Below are 20,661 nucleotides of genomic sequence, written 5' to 3'. Positions count from 1 at the left end.
GGTGCACCCAGGTTCTTCAACACAAAAGTTACCAAAAGCTTCTACCTTCTTCACCTGTCCAAGAGGGATTGTGATATAGTCATTTGCCAAAGAAATTTGACTAACAATATTTCCTTCCCTTTTGGGAAGCATTTTTTTAATCAAATAATAAAATCAACAAGACACATAAGAAGGTATAGAACACCTTCCTTCGGCAACACTTAATATTTTCCTGTCACATTTGTTCCTCCTTCTTTTGGTTTTGCTTCTCTTTCAGTGATAGCTGAAGCATCTGACATACACCTTTCTGGTCCTATTCTCTTTCTTTTCTATCCTTCTTAGTGATTAATATCATAAACTTAGCACTGTTCATGTTTTATATACATAGTATCACACTTTAACATTCTGCAACTTGCTTTTCCCTTCAAAACACATTTCTGAAACTTATTCATAATGGTAACTACAGCTCTAGTTCATACATTTTATTATTTTAGAGAATTTTAAGCTTCTAAATGTACTAAATGTTACTTCTCAATTGTCCTGTTCATAACCATTTAGATTTTTTTTAACATTTTTTTTTGCTATTGCAAACAAAGCAGCAATAAACATACTTGTATATGCCTCTGTTATAGACATGTCCAAGAATTTCTCAAGAGGTCACATCAAGGAATTGAATCATTTTCTTTCAACTCTGTATTCTCAGTAAAACAAAAAAAGTGTAGGTACTCACTGAATATTTACTGAATGAATGAAACTGGATAGTAAATCATTCAATTTTCCTCAAATTGCCAAAATTTTCTCCAAAGTGGTTATGCAGATTTATAGTCCCACTAGTCACTGTTCTATATTCTTGCTTAGTCTTTGTTATTTTCCAGCTTTTTAATGTTCCTCAGTATTAAAAGAAAAAAAAAGCTAAAGTTTTGCTGTGGAGTCAATTCCAGCCCATGGCGACCCCATGTGTTAGAGCAGAATAACTCCACAGGGTTTTCTGAACTGTAATTTTTCTTTTTTTATTATTGTACTTTAGACAAAAGTTTACAGAAAAAACTAGCTTCTCATTTAACAGTTAGTACACATATTGTTTTATAACATTGGTTACCAACTCCACAGCATGTCAACATTCCCCCTTCTTGACCTTGGGTTCCCTATTATTAGCTTTCCTGTCCTTTTCTGCCTTCTCATCCTTGTTCCTGGGCTGGTATGCCCCTTTAGTCTCCTTTTGTTTTAACGGTCTGTCTCATCTTTGGCTGAAGGGTGAACCTCAGGAGTGACTTCATTACTCAGCTAAAAGGGTGTCAAAGGGCCATACTCTTAGGGTTTCTCCAGTCTCTGTCAGGCCAGTAAATCTTAGCTGTAATTTTTAGGAGCAGATCACCAGGTCTTTCTTCCATGGTACCACTACGTGGGTTCAAACCACGAACCTTCAGGTTATAATCAAGTACAAACTGCTTGCTCCACCCAGTGACCTGCTCCTCAATATGGTAAGTATGAAATAGTATTTTATTCTGTTCCACCCCAAATTTTATTTTATTTTTCCTTAGTTCCTCATTCCTTTTGCTTCTCTTTTGAACAGGCATTTATTTCCTATTACATGTTCAGATTATTACTGCTATGCAGAAGGTTACTGTTTTTATTTTTTGTTACAGTGTTAATTTTCTGTTCAGGAACCTTGGTGAATACTCTTATGAGTTCTAGTAGTCTCTGGTTTCTCATGACATTTCTATTATTGTATTCTCTGCATATATGGATAATTCTGTATCTTCATTTTCCATTGTTTTGGCTTTTTTTTTTTTGCTTCAGTGTATTTGCTAGGTGTTCCAGTATAGCAAAGGCTGAACAGAATTCTTAATGCTTATTCCTGGGAATTTATAGAAATTTCACTGTTTAAAATGATGTCATAGGAGATAACCTTTATCAAGTTAAGGAAGTTCCCTCTGGCTCCTGATTTATCAAGAGTTTTTGCTTATCATAGATATCAACTATATTTTATCAAATGTTTTTTTCTAAACATTCTATTATCAATTCAGGTAATTTTTTTTTTTCCTCCTGTAATCTGATTATTAGTCCCTTCATGGTGCAAATGGTTAAGTGCTAGGCTAACTCAAATGTTGGTTGTTCAAACTTACCCAGAGGTGCCTTGGAAGAAAGGTGTGGTGACCTGCTTCCAAAAGGTCACAGCCTTGAAAACCCTATGGAGTGCAATTCTACTCTGCACACATGGGGTCGCCATGAGTTGGAATCAACTAGAGAGCAACTGGTTTTAATTTTTTAATCTGATTATTTGGCATATTTTACTAAAAGATCTTCTAATGTTCAACCATCCTTGCATTCCTAAAATAAAACCTTGTTGTGCTGTTAGTTGCCATTGCAACTCGTAGCAACCCCATGTGTGCAGAGTAGAACTGCTCCATAGGGCTATCAAGACTGTAAGCTTTTTGAAGCAGGTCACCAGGTCTGTCTCCTGAGGCATCTATATGTCTATTTTGTAGTTGTTGTTAGGTGCCTTCAAGTCAGTGCCAACTCACAGCAACCCTGTACAGGTTAGAATTGCCTCATAGGGTTTCCAAGGAGTAGCTGGTGGATTCAAACTGTGGACCTTTTTGGTTAGCAGCAGTAGCTCTTAACCACTGTACCAGCAGGGCTATGTACTGAACTGAAATTGCTTCTCTATCATTTCTTTTCTTATTTAATTTCTACTTTAATTATTCCTTTCTTCCTAATTTCTCTAGGTTTATTATTTTTCTTTTTCTAGCTCCTACTGTTAAAAGCTTAACATTAATACATTTAAGACTTTATATTTATTTAAGTAGTGCTTTGGCTGGCCCCACCAAGTTGTGATATATATATTATTTTCACTAATGTTTGTATTCTCAATATTTTGTGATTCCATTCTTTTTATTTCCTCTTTAACACATGAGTTACTACAAGTACATTGCAATTTACAAGGGGAATTTATTTTATTATGCATTTTAACATACAATGTGGTCAGAGAGCAGGGTCAGACGTTCCATGGTCAGAGTTTTCAATATTTTCTTCTGATTTTGAATATTCTGTAATTACAGCATACTATTTACGGATGCATAATTATTTTTACTTTTATTGCTCACTCTTGAGAACACACTTGGATCAGAGGACACGTGTCCAGGAATTTCTCCAAAATGATCTCTTTAAAAACTGCATCTGTTCTGTTCCCTCCGATCTAGTCCCCTGGCATATTGGAACCCTTCAATCCACCCCAAAGTCTCTTGATCACTCTTTTGTATTTCTTTACCTCTTTATTTCCCTGGGCTACGTTGTTAAGTGAATGCCTAATGAATACAAATTCATTAATTCTCCCTTTGATGGCATCCAAGCTAGCTTTTTTCCACAGTAAAACTAATTTCCTGGGTTTTTTACTTCAACTATTTACTTTGAATTTTTAAGACTATTCCTTTTTCCTATCCTTGTTTTATTTATACCCTCTTTTTGTATTATGTGCAATTTCTTCTTTCATTCCTTTTAACATCTTAAACATATTTATTATTTTACTACTCATCCCTTCCCATTGAGTGTTTTTATGATTAATTGTTTGTCTTGGGAACTTCACTGCACACCAGATTATAGAACTTCTGCCCTAAGATAATATTGGGGATTTTTACAGACCCAGTCACCAATCAAATCAACTGATATTTCAATTCAGGTCCTGGTTATAAGGGCAATTTTCTGTCTTCTCTCTTTCTTCACCCCTTGAATGCCTTTAAGTGAGGTTTTAGTATGTTATTATCTAAACTAGCACCCTTTTGAGTATTAAAAGATTCTCTATTAATAACTACACTGGGACAATAGGCCTAAAGTGGGAGAACCCAGGACAACCTGAGATATGATCATCCTAAACATAAGCCTTAACCTGTGCAGTAGCTATCACCAGCTTTCTTCAGCCACCTTTACAAATAGACTCATGTTAGGCCCTAACTTCATGTAATAAGCCTGACTCTATTCCCTTATATTCTTTATGGGGCAATTTTAGTCCTTTAAGACACAAGAGCCAAACTCCTGGCAACAGGGACCTGTTTCTGTACCCTAAGACAATCCTGTTCATCACTTTGCAGTTTTTCTTCTATCCAGGCCACATAAATATTTAGTTTGTTTTTAAACTCAGTGATATCTGTTTGTATCTTCTTTTTGATATTTTACCTATTGTTACTTTACATTTAAAATGAGGACGTGATAAATAGTAAAAATATGTGTCATCTTCAATGGGATTCTCATTAATATTTTAAACATGCATTCCCTTTGCCCAGCAACCACTTTCAGGAATTTATTTTAAAAAATACTTTCACATATACATTTTAGAAATATATATGTGTGTGTGTGTGTACACATATACGTATAAGGTTATTCACAGGAGTGCTGCTTTTACTAGAACAAAACTGCAAACAGCTCGGGTGAAAGAAATTGTTTAAATAAATCATAGCCCAGCCATGTTAAGGAACACTACACAAATAATAAAAAACATAAGGTAAATTCATAGAAAAGAGATGATCACAATAGAATGGTGAGTGAAAAAAAAATTACAGAACTTTGTAGATTAATCTGAATGTAACTGGGAAGGAAAAAATATGAACAATAAAAAAGTCCAGTAAAATTTTTTTTTAAAGCCCGAGGAAGATTTCTGTAGAACAGTGAGAAAAAACTGAAAACACGGGTTAAAACCAAATTATGGAAAGCACCAGAGTCCTGACTACTAAGTCTAATCTTTACCACTTAGAAAATGTGCACCCACAAGATTTTAAGCAGGAGGGTCAAAGTAAGAAGTGGTGCATTAGGGAAGAGTAATGTTGATGAAGAATATAAAATACATTGAATAAAAGAGAAAAACTTAGAGCAGTCAATATTTTGTTTCAAATATAGATGATTATAAGATTTTGTTCATGTCAAAGCTGATGTTGAGTTTTAATAGCTATGTTGTTATTAGTTGCTACTGAGTCAATTCCAACTTCTGGCAACTAGCTAAATTATAAGCGGTTTGAAGACAAGACTAACAATCTGCCTCCGAAAGCCACAGCCTTGACAACTCTATGGAGCAGCTCTACTCTGCACAAATGCAGATACCATGAGTTAATACCCACGTACATTAAGATTATTTTATATATACAAAATATAAAGTTTTATCTGAAAAAGTGAAAGCAAAATACTGAAGCGCAATTTTTAAATTTTTTCATAAAAATGCACTTTCTCCATTTTCCTGTTTTTTCATGTTTTCACCCACAGATGGGAAGCCGTTATTTCAGCAGTTATCAGCAGCTTTCTTCACCCACCTTTACAAACAGAGAGATTCATGTTAGGCCCTAACTTCATGTAGTAAGCCTGACTCTATTCCCTTATGTTCTTTATGGAGCAATTTTAGTCCTTTAAGACACAAGAGCCAAACTCCTGGCAACAGGGACCTGTTTCTGTACCCTAAGCCAATCCTGTTCATCACTTTGCAGTTTTTCTGCAAAATAATATTTCTCTAGCTTGTTCACCATTCTTCTATTAAAGTACAACGAAGAAATCATCAAGCTTAATGGTTAGAGGTCATTTATTTATTTTTAAATTATATATACAAAAGGCCTGGTGATCTCCTTCTGTAAATATTATACCCAAGAAAACCCTACAATGCAGTTGTACTCTGTAACACATGGGATCACCATGAGTCGGAATCGACTCAATGTCAACAGATTTGGTGGGGTTTTTTAAAAATGTACTTTATAGATTGTCTATTGATTTGGATAACTAGGAATTCAATATTTCTTTTAGTATCATCCTACTCCCCTACCTCTCCCCATGCCCACACAAATTCCAAAGCTCTCGAACACATCAATCTAAACAACTCGATGAAATACATAAAAAGCAATAAATGTTGAACACACTTAAGAGCTTCAAAAAGGGCACTCAGCTGCTAACTGAAAAGTCAGTGGTTGGAACCCACCAAACGCTCCACCACTCCACAGAAGAAAACTGAGGCAGTCTGCTATAAAGATTACAGCCTTGAGAATCCTATGGGACAGTTCTACTCTGTCCTACAGGGTCATTATGAGTCAGAATCGACTCAATGGAAATGGGTTAAAAAATAGAAAGTATTCTAATGACAAGTTACCTGCTTTTAATTGTTTAAAAGTAATTTTTTTCATAAATTACCTAAAAACATTTCAAAATGAAGTTAAAAATGAAATACCAAAATGAGCAAATAAAAAGATTTAACATTTTCAATCATTACTGATGAAAGAAATGCAAAGTAAAATAATAACGAATTACCATTTTCCACCTATGTTATCAAATAATTCTTAACTATAAAATACCCAGTTGGTTCCACCACTACCACCCGTTGCCATCAAGTTGATTCTGACTCATGGAGAGCCCATGTGTTGCACAGCAGAACTGCGCTCCACAGATTGAATTTCAAGGCTGTGACCTTTTGGAAGCAGCTCGTCAGGAATTTCTTCCAACCACCTCTGGGTGAGTTCAAACCACCAACTTCTGGTTAGTAGTCAAAGGCTTAACAGTTTGCACCACCCCAGGACTCCTACGTAATCGATACTACTGCTCAAAGGAAAAGCGTTCTGGTAGACTTCTGGCGAAAGATAAAACGGTACAATTTTTTGGACAGTAATGTAGTATTTATGCACCACAATAGTTAAAAATATCCTATAACTAAATAATTCTACCTCTACTATTTTATAATGCACAAGTATGTATAATATAAACATGAATGATGAATAAATTTTATAATAGCAAAAAAAAATGTAAAGAACCACTAAAGGAATGGTAAAACTAATTATGGTTTATCCTTATAATGAATTAGTAAGAAGCCAATAAAACTGTGCTTTTGTGGAATATTTAATAGTATCTGTTGAGTGAATGAGATAGAAGAGAATAAAAAGGTTATAAAAGATCATATATACATACACAAAAAATTACCCTGAAATATTAATTGTGGTTATTCCTAATTCACTTATAACTTTTCTTTCAAACATTCTATAACACGCATGTTACTTATATAAAAGCAGATTCCAAAAAATATATTATTAAAGCAATTAAACGAAACCACTTTCCTGACACTCTTTATAAAACCAAAACTTTTTGATTACTATCAATAAGAGTACATAAAATTTCAATATATGCATTAATAGGTTCCACATAGGTTACTGACTGTATTGCTTCGTACACAAAATAAAAACACTTAAAACTTACCTGCATTGCACTTTTCCCCAGTTTTACCACCTCAAATAACGTAACAGGCTCCCCTTCGCCATTCTGTTGAGGGTGCCCATTAGCTCTTCCACGGCCTGTTCCTCTAATTCCGGCTTCAATTCTGCTCTTTTCTCCTGGAGATTTTCGAGGCTTCTTATTTGTAGACTGAATAATAAGATGAGAGGGAAAAAAAACTAAATGCAAGCTTACTTTGCTTTATGCAAAATTATTTCAAATTATGATTGATCTCATGAAAGGTATAGAGAGAGATAAGAAAAACAATCCCTGACCAAAAACAGAGGATTTACGATGTGTTTTCACTGATAAAAACAAACTGCAAACAGCAAATTATAAATTCATAATAAAAGGTTTGAAAATAAAGTTAAAAAAAAAAAACTTTCAGTATTCTGTATAATAACACCAATGCCAATTTTAACCACACCTTCTCCTGAACCTTCCTTATTCATACCCTCCCTGAACTTCTACTTTCTCAGAAAACCAGTTCAATAAAACATTTCTTAGAAAGGCTGTATGTTCAACTTCTCACTCTATTGAAGTACTCAAGTTTTTCTCATCCAGTCACTCAACAAGTATTGAAAAGATTTAAAACCGTTCTAAGTACTATAATAAGCAATAAACAAAACAGACAAACAACCCTACCCTGGTGGAACTTCCCCATTCCCATCGAGTCAATTCTGACTCATAGCGACCCTACAGAACAGAGTAGAACTGCCCCACAGAGTTTTCAAGGCTGTAATCTTTATGGAAGCAGACTGCCACATCCTTCTACCACAAAGCAGCTGTGGGTTTGAATCGCCAACCTTTCAGGTAGTGGCCCAGTGCTTAACCACTTCACAACCAGGGCTCCTTTGATGAAGCTTACATTCTTTTATTAGCATCCCACCTTGCCTCTTCCACCCAACTTATTTATTTATTTTTAAAAGCTACTATCTTATTTGTGTCTCATCTTCAGAGGGTAATTTGAAAGAATAGTTTGTAGGCACTGTATTAATTCTCACAAATTTCATTTTTATATAAACTCACTGCTTCGCCCAACTCACCGATGACATCATGGTGATAAATGCAATGGACATTCCTTGAAACTCTCAACAGGTCACATGATTTTCAATTTATTGCCCCTCAGCTCCAAATTCACCCTTATTTGTCCTGCTTTGTGCTACTGAAGCAGAGCCCTGTAAGCATTTCTCCTTTGCCATCTACTACAATGCTACGCTTTGTCAACAGATGGCACTTGAGAAACACTGCAACCACAGCAGGGAGGGGCTTCTCTTCTTGTTCCACTACCTGCTCAATGCATCTTCTATTCCTGTGCTCCTTTATAGTATTTTTTTCACTCCTCTTAGGAGTTAACAAACTTATAACCAATTTTTTTTTTTTTGGTGTGGATTAATGCATAATGAGCTTATTGCTTCTTTTATTTTTAAACAAACTTTTTTTTTTTTTAGCAGAAAAACTACAAAGGTAAGAGAGTTCCCACATTGCATATCAGAGCTACTACCATTATTGTATGGTGCATTTGTTACAATTATTGAACCGATATTGATACATTAACTAAAATCCATACTTTATTCAGATTTCCTCAGTTTTCACCTAATGACCTTGTTCTATTCCAGAACCCTACTCAGGATGCTACATCACATTTAGTCACCATGTCTCCCTAGGCTCCTCTTGGCTGTGACGGTTTCTACTTCCCTGGTTTTTCATGATCTTGCCAGTTTTAAGAAATACTGGTCAGGTATTTTGTACTATGACCTGTAATTGGAATTTGGTGTTTTTCTAATGATCATATTGGATTATGGATTTTGGGAAGGATAACCAGAGAGTAAAAGTGCCCATATTTATCACTTCACATCAAGGGTACATACCATCAACATGACTTATTACTGCTGATGTTGACCTCCATCACTTAACTGAGACAGTATCTATCACGTTTCTGTATTGTAACATTACTTTTCTCCCTTCCTATACCGTATTCCTGAAAGGAAATCACTGTGTGGAGCCCTTACCTAAGGACTAGGGTGTTATGTTCCACCTCCTTGAGAAGGGCAGTATTTACACTAATTATTTGGAATTCTTTTGCAGAAATTTGTCTATTCTCACCTATCTAATCATTTACTTATGTCAATATGGACTCATGGATATTTATCTCATACCTTACGTTAGAATTCAATACCACTTTATTCTGTTGTTCAAATCTTTCCAGCTTTGGTCACTAGGAACCCTTACAGTTGGCTCATTTCCCCATTCATCTGACATACCTCATCATTTTGTGTGTGTGTGTCTTTTGTTTTTAGCACTTCCTTACTTTTGGACTACATGATGCTCCAGGCTCACCTTGTATATTCACTGCCCCAGCTCTAGAATCTGCCATTTATCTAAGGAGCCCTGGGTCCTTTCTAGGAGAATTTATCGGAATATTAGAAACCAAGATCTAGGCATTATATTTTTCCCATTGCTCCTGGAGTATCCTTGCTTCTAGGCCCTTTTGGTGGACAGTGCAAGGAAATGACTGTGTGGTACAGTGGTTAAGCACTCAGCTGCTAACTGAAAGGTCAGCCGTTCGAACCCACCGGATGCTCCGTGGGAGAAAGATGTGACAGTCTGTTTTTGTAAAGATTAACAGCCTTGGAAATCCTAGGCGAGCAGTTCTACTCTGTCCCTTAGAGTCACTGTGAGTCAGAATTGACTAGACAGCAAGGGGTTTAGTTCCGGTTTTATACTAACCTGTAAGGAGCCCTAATGGTGCAAAGGTTAAAACATTCAGCTGCTAACTGAAAGGTTGATGGCTCAAACCCATCCAGTGTCTCCACATGAGAAAGACCTAGGGGTCGGCTTCCTTAAAGACTGCAGCCTAGAAAACCCTATCTGACAGTTCTATTCTGTCACATGGGGTCATTACGAGTTGAAAATCAACTCGATGGCAACTAACAATACAATACACTAACCTGTATATACACACGTAACTACAACTATTTCCATATGTAACCATCTCTATGTTAAGCTAAATATAAATTCATAATGATGTTTCCAACTCTTAATCCATTACATGGACCATTAAACTCTAACTCCTCCCCTTGCTTATCTATAGATTTCCACTTCAACAGTGAGAAATTTGCTTCCTACCATCTACTATTTATTTAATTGCTCAATTCAAGTATATATGTATAGCAATATCAAAACTGCTAAACCATACTCCTATGGAAAACAATTTTACCAAGTCGATTACAATGTACAGTTTTTTGTGGTTTTGTTGGGGTTTTTTGTTTTTTTGTTTTTTTTTTTTTGCTTTTAGTCTCATAGGATCCTTTCCAAAGTTAATTGAGGTCAAAACCTTTTTCTCCCACTCCCTCGTGAGGCTGTTTCATACATTTGTAATACATTCTACTGCTATCCTGGGATACCCCCACCTCCTAAATGTTTAGTTTTGTTTTTTTTGTGCATAAGGTTCAATCTTTATGCTGTAAAGTTCTATGAGTTTTGACAAATGCATAGCATCATGCATAATTACATGACTGTTAAAACAAATACAGTATCACAGAAGAGTTTCACTGCCTTAAAAAAATATGCCTGTGCTTTACCTACTCAACCCTCCCCTTCTTCCCAAATCTTTGGAAGCCACCAATTTCTTATCATTACTATAAAATCTTTTCCAGATAGTCATATAATCGGAATCATCTTTCACTTGACAATATATATTTAAGATTCAGTTATATCTTTTTGTGCTTATCTGCTCATTTCTTTTTACTAATGAATATTCTCAGTGCTTCAAACTGAGAATTTGCATTTCCAACATGTTCTCTGCTGAGAATTTGCAGTTCTAACAAGTTCCCAGGAAGTTATACATAAGAATCACCTAGGGGTCTCGTTAACATGTAGATTCTGATTCAGTGTACCTGGGGGTGAAAAGGCAAACTCTCAGCAGGGCTTTGAACTGGGAACGAACCAGTAAGAAGCCCTGATTATGCCACTGTATGGATGTAGCACAGTTTATTTATTATTATTTATTTGCATGAAGATTTTTGTGTGAACCTAAGTTTTCAAATCAGCTGTGTAAATTTCCAGGGGCACAACTGCTGGATCATATGGCAAGACTATGTTTAGTTTTGTAAGAAACTGCCAAAGTGTCTTCCAAAGTAGCAGTGCCGTTTTGCATTCCCACCAGCAATGAACTCCTGCTGCTTTGCATCTTCATTAGTAATTGGTATTGTCAGGTTTGTGTGTGTGTGTGTGTGTGCGCGCGTGGATTTCAGCCATTCCAGTAAGTGTACAGTGGTTACTTCATTGTTGTTTAATTTGCAATTTTCAAATGATTAACAACCATTCTTTACATTAAGTTTACTCCATTCAAATTACTGGCAAGGATTCTATCTCTTGACTGGACCCCAATTGATTCTTCATACTTGCAACGTCTGACATAGTAGCCACTTGCCATTATGCAGCTAATTGAGCCCTTGAAATGTGTCTAGTCAAAAATTAGACGTGCTGTCACAGTGTAAAAATCCACAAGACTGTGAAGCCTAAGTATAAAATAGTCATGTAAAACATATCACTAATAATTTTATACTGATTACATGCTGAAATGCTAATATTCTGCATATCCTGGGTTAAATAATTAAAATTAATCTCCACCATGTCTTACTTCTTACTGAAAAATTTTAAATTGCATAATGTGGCTGACATTACGTATCTGTTGGACAGTGTTATTCTATTCTAAAGCTATAACCACAGTAATCCTTCTAACATAATACAAATCGGATCCTATCACTTCCTTGTTTAACATCTGATCTTCAATTACCCTTGTCATCAATTAAAAATCCAAACTCTTTGCATGGAAAGTAAGGCTATCAATTACCACTATTCAGTAATCTAGCGCACCAGATCCTGGCATATTGATCAATTTAAAGATACCTAAAAGCATCATCCTCCTCCCATGCATTCATGCTGTTTTGGTGGCCTCCAGATCCTGGCCCCTCTTAACAAGTTCTGTGTCTTCACTCGTTTTTTTAGAGTAACAGGTATCGTCCCAGGTGCCCAGCCTGTGTTTGTGTGTCACGTAGTTCAATACACAAAAAGTAATGAAAGTTATACAATGAAAACTCATCTTCCTATCTGTCCCTAAGCTACAAACTTCCATTTCTAAGAGGCAACCAATATTATTCACTTCCTCTATATCCTTTCAGAGACATTTAAACATATAAAAACAAATGCTTATATATTTCCCTGTATGTGTTCTTTTTATGCACAATTCTGAGCCATTCTATTTTAATTATCAATACATTTTGCAGTCAACCTACAGCAGTACCTACAGAATGTCTTGAGCCTTCCTGGAAAGTTAGAATGTTCCATTGCATAGATGTGCATTCATTTACTTAACTACTCACCTACTGAAGGTCATTTATTATTACAAATAATACTGCTGCAAACAAACTTGTATATATACGGGAATGTATCTGCTCACATAAACACACATCATTATTCATACATAGCATGTATGTAGTATAAACTAAAGTCCATGAATAACGGGGAAATAAACCCTAATTCTCACACCTAAGGGGCTTCTGGCATTGGTTATAAAGGGGAAAAAAGGAAGAACATAAAATTCCATTTGATCTTACCTTGGGCCTGCCTGTATTTTCTTACTACAGATCCAGACAATAATGTACAATAAAGAAGCAGAAAGACATCAACACCAACAAAAAAACCCCTGATATGTTCAGAAAGACTGTCCCTAATAAAAAAAAAAAGTGTAGAGGTAGGAAGACCATAATACCACAGGATACACACAATCTTTGGCTTATACTTGAGGGGAACGATTTTGCAACCCTAAGAATATTTCTCTCTCAGACATACAGCTGTGTTTATCCTACTCAGTTTTGTTTTCTGGACAATTATAAAATTAAGAACTATGACAGTTATTTCAGAGGCGTAATTATACATACCAGAACCAGTTACTGTTAACAGTTGGTTCTGGCTCATGGTAACCCCACATGCGTCATGGCAGAACTGTACTCCACAGGGTTTTTGTTGAGAATATACACAGCAAAACCAATCCAACAGTTTCTACATGTACAATTCAGTGAAAATGATTATATTCCCCAAGTTGTGGAAACATTCTCATTTTCCTTTTCTGAGTTGTTCCTCTCCCATTAATACATATTCACTGCCCCCTAAGGTTCCAATCTAATCTTTCAAGTTGCTGTTGTCAATTCGATACCATGTAGTTCTCAAAAGAGCATAATACTCAAAGACAGACTTTTTTTTTTCACTAGTTAAACTAAAATATTGTTTGGTTTTAAGAAGACTTCAGGGGATAGACTGGTTTCAAGGTTTAAAGGTTATCTCAGGGCAATAGTTTCAGGGGTTTCATACAACCTTCATGGCTCCAGGAAACCTGGAGTTCCTGAGAATTTGTAATTCTGTTCCGCATTTTCCCCTTCTGATTAGCATTCTCCTAAGGAATCTTTGATTGTTCAGTAATGGTAGCCAGGCAACATCCAGTTCTTCTGGTCTCAAGGCAAAAGAGGCAATTGTTCATGGAGGCAATCAGCCACACGTTCCACAATTTCCTCCTATTCCTGACTCTCTTCCTCTGCTGCTCCACGCAAACAGAGATCAACTGTGCCTTGGATGACTGTTTGCAAGCTTTTAAGACCCTGGGCACTACACAAGGAGCTAGGAGGTAGAACAGAAGCACTAAACACATTATTAGGCCAATTAACTGCGATATCCCATGAAGCCATGGCCCAAAACCTCCAAACCAAGGAACCAAATCCCATAAGGAGACAGAGAGACAGCTGTAACACCAAAGACAGCATGAGATGGTGAGAAGTGGCGGCAAACTTGACAGAAAAATGGCAGCAGCAGAACCAGGAGAACAGGAGGAGACGTGCAATGGGCTTCTCAGCCCACACAGTGAGGCAGCTATAGCTGAGTGTGCCGACCAACTTACCGGGAGAGCTGAGAGCCTTCAGGCAGGAGGCTTGTTGGTGGAATGGGGTGCCTCCGGGCACTTATTGGTAGAGTTAAAGAGCTTGGTAACACTTGACCAAGCAGGGCAGAGGCCAGGCCTAGGCAAGGGGCCAGTAGCCAAGAGAAGCCCTGCAATGCTGAGAGAGTTGTCCTGTACTCAAGAAGGGATGCTTGGCCTACATGCCTCCTGATCCTGATCCCAAGTTGTGATTGATCTGTTACTTCCTATATTTAACCCCATAATGGTGAGTATGGTCTGTGAGTTCTGTGTGGCCATTCCAATGAATTACTGAACCCAGCAGAGGAGAAGAATGCCGTAGGAAGGACGGCTAGTGTCAGAATTGGTAAAAAGGTTGGACTATGGAGGTATGTGCAGCCTCCACCTCAGAGGAATCAGCCTTGGGCTGATGGTGATTCCTCACCCACCTGGCCCCTTGAAGTTAGAAAAGGTCTGAGGTCCCACCACCTTCTAACACCATTACAAAGAACAAACTCACATGGATATCTTCAGCAAAAAAAGCAGCAGCCCTTGAGGACTGACTCAACTACCAATCAGCGTAAATCTTCCACCCAATATACTGAGGTCACTTTGTAGTTCATAGCTCATTTGTTCATTTATTCATTTATTTACTCAGCAAGTACTTAGAGGAAGTAGAGAGAAATGGTTAAGAACACAGACTTCAATCAAAATTCCAGGTTTCTATGAAGCTCAGCAACTTCCTAGTGAGCCTAGACAAGTATCTTAACCCCTCTATGCACTGGCTTCCTCATCTGTTATGCAGCAGTATGCATCTCTTCATAGGAGTATTATGAAGATTATATAAATAGTGCTTAACATGCAATGCATGCTCAAAACATGTTGTATATTAAATATTTTTACAATATAGTGGCACAGTGTTCTAAACACTGGAGGAATAGTATAAAACTACCAGTGATATTCTTAGCCCTCATGGAGTTTACATTCCAAGAAGGAAGAAGGGTAGGCTAAAGGCCAGATAGGCTGATGCTTCAGTTTTCATATAAAATAAAACATCTCGTGACCAAAAACCTTATCTTAAAGTTTCCAAAGGTGTCACATATTCAATTGTTGCTTTCAGACCAGAAGGCAATGCAGTATAGAGACTTTCTTCATGATTCATTCTACAATCTTGTTTTTAACTTCATTAACTGTTATTGAGCTTCAAGTGAACGTTTACAAATCAAGTCAGACTGTCACATATAAGTTTATATACACCTTACTCCGTACTCCCACTTGCTCTCCCCCTAATGAGTCAGCCCTTCCAGTCTCTCCTGTCGTGACAATTTTGCCAGCTTCCAACTCTCTCTATCCTCCCACCCCCCCTCCAGACAGGAGATGCCAACACAGTCTCAAGTGTCCACCTGATATCATTAGCTCACTCTTCATCAGCATCTCTCTCCCACCCACTGTCCAGTCCCTTTCATGTCTGATGAATTGTGCTCGGGAATGGTTCCTGTCCTGTGCCAACAGAAGGTTTGGGGACCGTGACCGCCAGGATTCCTCTAGTCTCAATCAGACCATTAAGTATGGTCTTTTTATGAGAATTTGGGGTCTGCATCCCACTTTTCTCCTGCTCCTTCAGGGGTTCTCTGTTGGGCTCCCTGTCAGGGCAGTCATCGATTGTGGCCAGGCACCAACCAGTTCTTCTGGTCTCAGGATGATGTAGATCTCTGGTTCATGTGGCCCTTTCTGTCTCTTGGGCTCTTAGTTATCGTGTGACCTTGGTGTTCTTCATTCTCCTTTGCTCCAAGTGGGTTAAGACCAATTGATGCATCTTAGTTGGCTGCTTGTTAGCATTTAAGACCCCAGATGCCACATTTCAAAGTGGGATGCAGAATGTTTTCATAATAGAATTATTTTGCCAATTGACTTAGAAGTCCCCTTAAACCATGGTCCCCAAACCCCCTCCCTTGCTCCGCTGACCTTTGAAGCATTCAGTTTATTCCGGAAACTTCTTTGCTTTTGGTCCAGTGCAGTTGAGCTGACCTTCCATGTATTGAGTATTGTCCTTCCCTTCACCTAAAGCAGTTCTTAGCTACTAATTAATCAGCAAAAAACCCTCTCCCACCCTCCCTCCCTCCCCACCTCGTAACCACAAAAGTATGTGTTCTTCTCAGTTTATACTATTTCTCAAGATCTTATAATAGTGGTCTTATACAATATTTGTCCTTTTGCCTCTGACTAATTTCACTCAGCATAATGCCTTCCAGGTTCCTGCATGTTATGAAATGTTTCACAGATTCGTCGCTGTTCTTTATCAATGCGTAGTATTCCATTGTGTGAATATACCACAATTTATTTAACCATTCATCCGTTGATGGACACCTTGGTTGCTTCCAGCTTTTTGCTATTGTAAACAGAGCTGCAATAAACATGGGTGTGCATATATCTGTTTGTGTGAAGGCTCTTATTTCTCTAGGGTATATTCCGAGGAGTGGGATTTCTGGGTTGTATGGTAGTTCTATTTCTAACTGTTTAACTTCATTTTGAAGCAAATTCTGCAATACTGTAAGAACTGCTAAATACTTTTCACCAAGATTTCCCAAATTTCAACATTTTACCACGTTTGCTTTATTACATGCTCTCTCTCTCTACACACACACACACACGCTCTGTGAGTGTGCATGTGTATATATATACCTATATATATAGATTTCCCCCAAGCCATTTGAGAGTAAGATGTAGACATGATGCCCAAAATAAGAATATTCTCCTACACAGCCAGAGCATAACCATCAAAATAAGAAAATGAGCACTGATTCAATTCTACCATCTAATTTAAAGACACCAAAGAAATTTCACCAATTGTGAAAATGTCTTTTATAACAAAATATCCAATCTAGGATCACACACTGTATTTAGCTGTCATAACTTTTTATTCTCCTTAAATCTGGAACACCTTAATTTATTCATTTTTTTCATGACCTCAATACTTTTGAAGATAAATAAACCAACCAGTTAGTTGCCCTCACATTGACTCCAACTCTTGGAAACCTAGGACTATAGCTTTGTGGATAACAATCAGCATAAAGCTGATTCCCAGAAACTAGAGATGAATCACAGTGCTGCTTTACCACTTCTCCATTTCTGACACCAGTTGCCCACAAGGTGCACTCTCTCTGACCGTAGCTGCCCAGAGCGAGCGCAGAACTCACAAGTTCAGAGGACACTGTCCTTAAGGTCATTAATTCACTGTAATAACTCACAGAATTCATGGAAGGTACTAACAACTGCCCATATGATTACAGTAAAAGGAGACATGGCCGATCAACCTCCCTTCATCAACCAGGAAGCTCTCTGACCCTTAGTGCTCTGGGTTTTTGGCGGCCATTCCTACAAGGTAAGTTAAATCATGCCTCCCGAAGCTAGTTGATACCAGCCTCCCAGATGAGTCTTTTCTGGCCTAGCCAGTCCTCACTTGCTAGCACAAACTCTCAAACATGACCTGTAAGGCCCAAACCAAGGCATCCTATGTTCTCCAAGAGTTACTTCTCTGGAGGGCAAAGGTCACCTTACTTAGGGTAAAACTGAGTCCTTTACCCCACATGATCCCATGTGTGTCAGAGTGGAATGGCACTCCAGAGAATTTCCAATGGCTAATTTTTCTACAGTAGATCATCAGGTCTTTCTTCTAAAGCACCTCCAGGTGGGCCTAAACCTACAACTCAGCAGCTGAGTGCATCAACCATTTGTACCACTCAGGGACTCCATTTTTTTAATACTGTCCAATTAGTATTTTATAGAATGTTTGGTTTTGTCTGATGTTTCCCCATGATTAGATTTAGGGTATGCATTTTTAGCAGGAATGCCACAGAAGCAATGGTATGTTCTTTTCAGTGCATCTTATCAGAGGGTACCAAATGTCAGGTTGTCTCCTCACTGATAATCTTAACTTTGATAACTTGGTTAAATGATGCCAGCAATGTTTCTCCAATATAAATTTATTCTTTCTCTCTTTGTAACTGAAAAGCATTTTGTGAGATAACTCTAAGACTATGTAAATAGCTCTTCATCAAACTTTCACCTCTTTGTTATGCAATTTACTGATCATTCTTCCCTGAATAGATTATTATTATGATGGTTGCTAAACTGTAATTTCCTAATAATGTCAAAATTTCTATATTCGTTAGCTGGCATTCCCCATGTCTGTATAACAATATAGACTCACAGATTCTTATTCAGTGGGATATCATCCATTACCATCATTATTTATTTTGATTTTCCCAGATTTATCCAGTAAGAGTTCCTTACAAACCAGCTCTGTGTCCCTTTGATGCATCCCATCTTTCTTTGAGTACATCCTTACTTTCTATTACAAAAAGGTGTGTTCCAGGCTCATCTTGAACTTTTCCTGGCCAACTCCTGGGATTAGCCATTTCTCTAAGGAATACTGATTGAGTGGCAAATGTTATACGGAAACCAAGATATGCTCACTGCTACAGAGGTGTCACTTTCTAGGCTCTCAGAGTTGTCTCTCAGACACTCAGACACTCACACACACACACACACATAAAACCTATCTACATTGATAACCTTGAGTTCATTCTGATACCTCCAATTCCAATCTAATACCACTGGGCTCATTCTAGCCTTTCATCTTTTCAGATTTGTAAAACTCGACGACACTGGGTTCTCTGACAGCGAGGACCCTAGGTTCCATTATCCTTAATATATTCACCTGTTTGTTCAACCTCCCTATATGTGACCCGTCTTGTGATCTCAATGGCAAGCTTCTCACTCAGGTGCAACTATGCCAGCCACTTTCCATAAGTTATTTGGAAGGAGAAGGTAAAAGGAAACTACAACCATTTCTTAATGTGAACTTGTTCTTGACTCAGCACACAACTATGCTAGCTACGTCAATAAACAATTCAAAAACAGAAGGTAAAAAAATTAAAAAAACAGTCTTTTCTTAATAAAACTTGTTCTTGATATATAAAATATAAACAGAGAAGATGACAAATTACAAATGTCCAGTGTGACATTATACTTTCATCTTACGAAGCTTTCATTGAGAGAATTTAAAAATACATACAAAATTCCATAAAGATAAGACAGCATGTTTATTGTTAGGCAATTATAAAATCAATTCTAGGAAATTCAGTAAATGAATAAAAACATTTCTATAACTGCTCCAATCCCTAATATTCCCTGACTGATTCAATCTACAGAACACAGGTTATTAGAATATAGATTTTCTCATTCAATACATGTGAAATATCGATCCTTCCACCTACCACCACACAGGTCTTTCAAACACCTTGTAGTATTTCAGATGTATTCTTGAACATCATAACATAATTTTGTTTTGGGGGGTGCTGGGGGGGTGGGTACTCCTCTTTCATAAACCAAAAATAATAGTGTAAGTGGTATGTCTATGTTCCACAGGGCTAGTGATACAGAAATTAGGGTCATGTGTTCGTTGCTGCAGTTAATTTATGGGATGCAAGAACAATCAAGGCGTTAACGAATATCTGTAGGAAGGCAAAAATACCTTAAGCAAAGCCTTCTTGAATTTATTAAGTAATGAATTTCATGGAAAATACATATCCACAGGAAGTCATAAAAGTATGCACATTTCACTTCACTTTTGTGAAAATGATGCAACCTAGCTCAATGTTTAGAACAAGCCATCAGGACAAGTACTTTACGACAACTATGTACTAATTAGTCTACATGTATACCTACACTTCTGGTAAGCCATTCACTAAGAAAATGTTAGACTATGTTTTGCCTATCTTGTTTAAAGAACTGAAGTATACATTACACTTTCTATACATTTTGATAAACAAAATGTTAAAGTTCTTTTAAGTATAGGTTAGCTCTGTTATATAGGAAAATGAACTATTCAAAATTATTCTATCCCAAAAGCTCTGGATAGGTTAGGTTGCACATATGAATGTGCAAATAACTTTCTTAGAAGTTGTAAGAGAGACAGATATATAGAGATTCTTTACCTTAATTTATTCATGGGCTAGAATGTAAAATAACCCTTACCTTGCCAGAAATAACGTATATTAATGTAAGTATGTGTGTATGTATATATATACACACACACACAATCAGATAACCACAATTAACTGCAATGTAAGATAGTAAACTATAGTATATAAAAATACTTCTCATGAAACTACAGTTTAAAGTGCTAGAAGCGTTCTCAAAAGGCAAGATTTTTCCCAGCACTGACATCAGGGAAGTTTCACAGAAGAGATGAGCTGCAAATCGGGATTGATGGATTAGTAAGATTAATATAGGCAAAATTTAGGGAACAGATTCCAGAAAGAAGAAATACCATTAGCAAAGGTGTAGAAATGGAAAGTAAAAGCCATGTACAGAAGGACAAAAAAGATCTGACTAAATAAAGGGTTACACATAGGAAAAAAAATTATGCTGTAAGGTAGGTTAGAAAAGCCTAACCCATAACAAAACGGCACTGCTTCCTTTTTGAACAAGTTTAAAAA

The 20,661-nt window shown here is 37.1% G+C and overlaps 1 protein-coding gene across 4 annotated transcripts in view; it reads right to left on the bottom strand.

Moving 5' to 3' along the window:
- STAG1 (stromal antigen 1) overlaps window positions 1-20,661 on the bottom strand; it is a 520,715-nt gene that overhangs the window by 314,869 nt on the left and 185,185 nt on the right. For all 4 annotated transcript variants that reach the window (XM_049870475.1, XM_049870474.1, XM_049870476.1 and 1 more), the window contains one exon: window positions 7,192-7,356. In XM_049870475.1, coding sequence (XP_049726432.1) covers window positions 7,192-7,356 — 165 coding nt within the window. The remainder of the gene's footprint in view (window positions 1-7,191; window positions 7,357-20,661) is intronic.

The sequence above is a fragment of the Elephas maximus genome, chromosome 26 (genome assembly GCF_024166365.1).
Source record: "Elephas maximus indicus isolate mEleMax1 chromosome 26, mEleMax1 primary haplotype, whole genome shotgun sequence".
NCBI lineage: Eukaryota > Metazoa > Chordata > Mammalia > Proboscidea > Elephantidae > Elephas > Elephas maximus.
The sequence above is the reverse complement of the archived record's forward strand: the minus strand, read 5'-3'. Positions and strand labels throughout refer to the sequence as shown.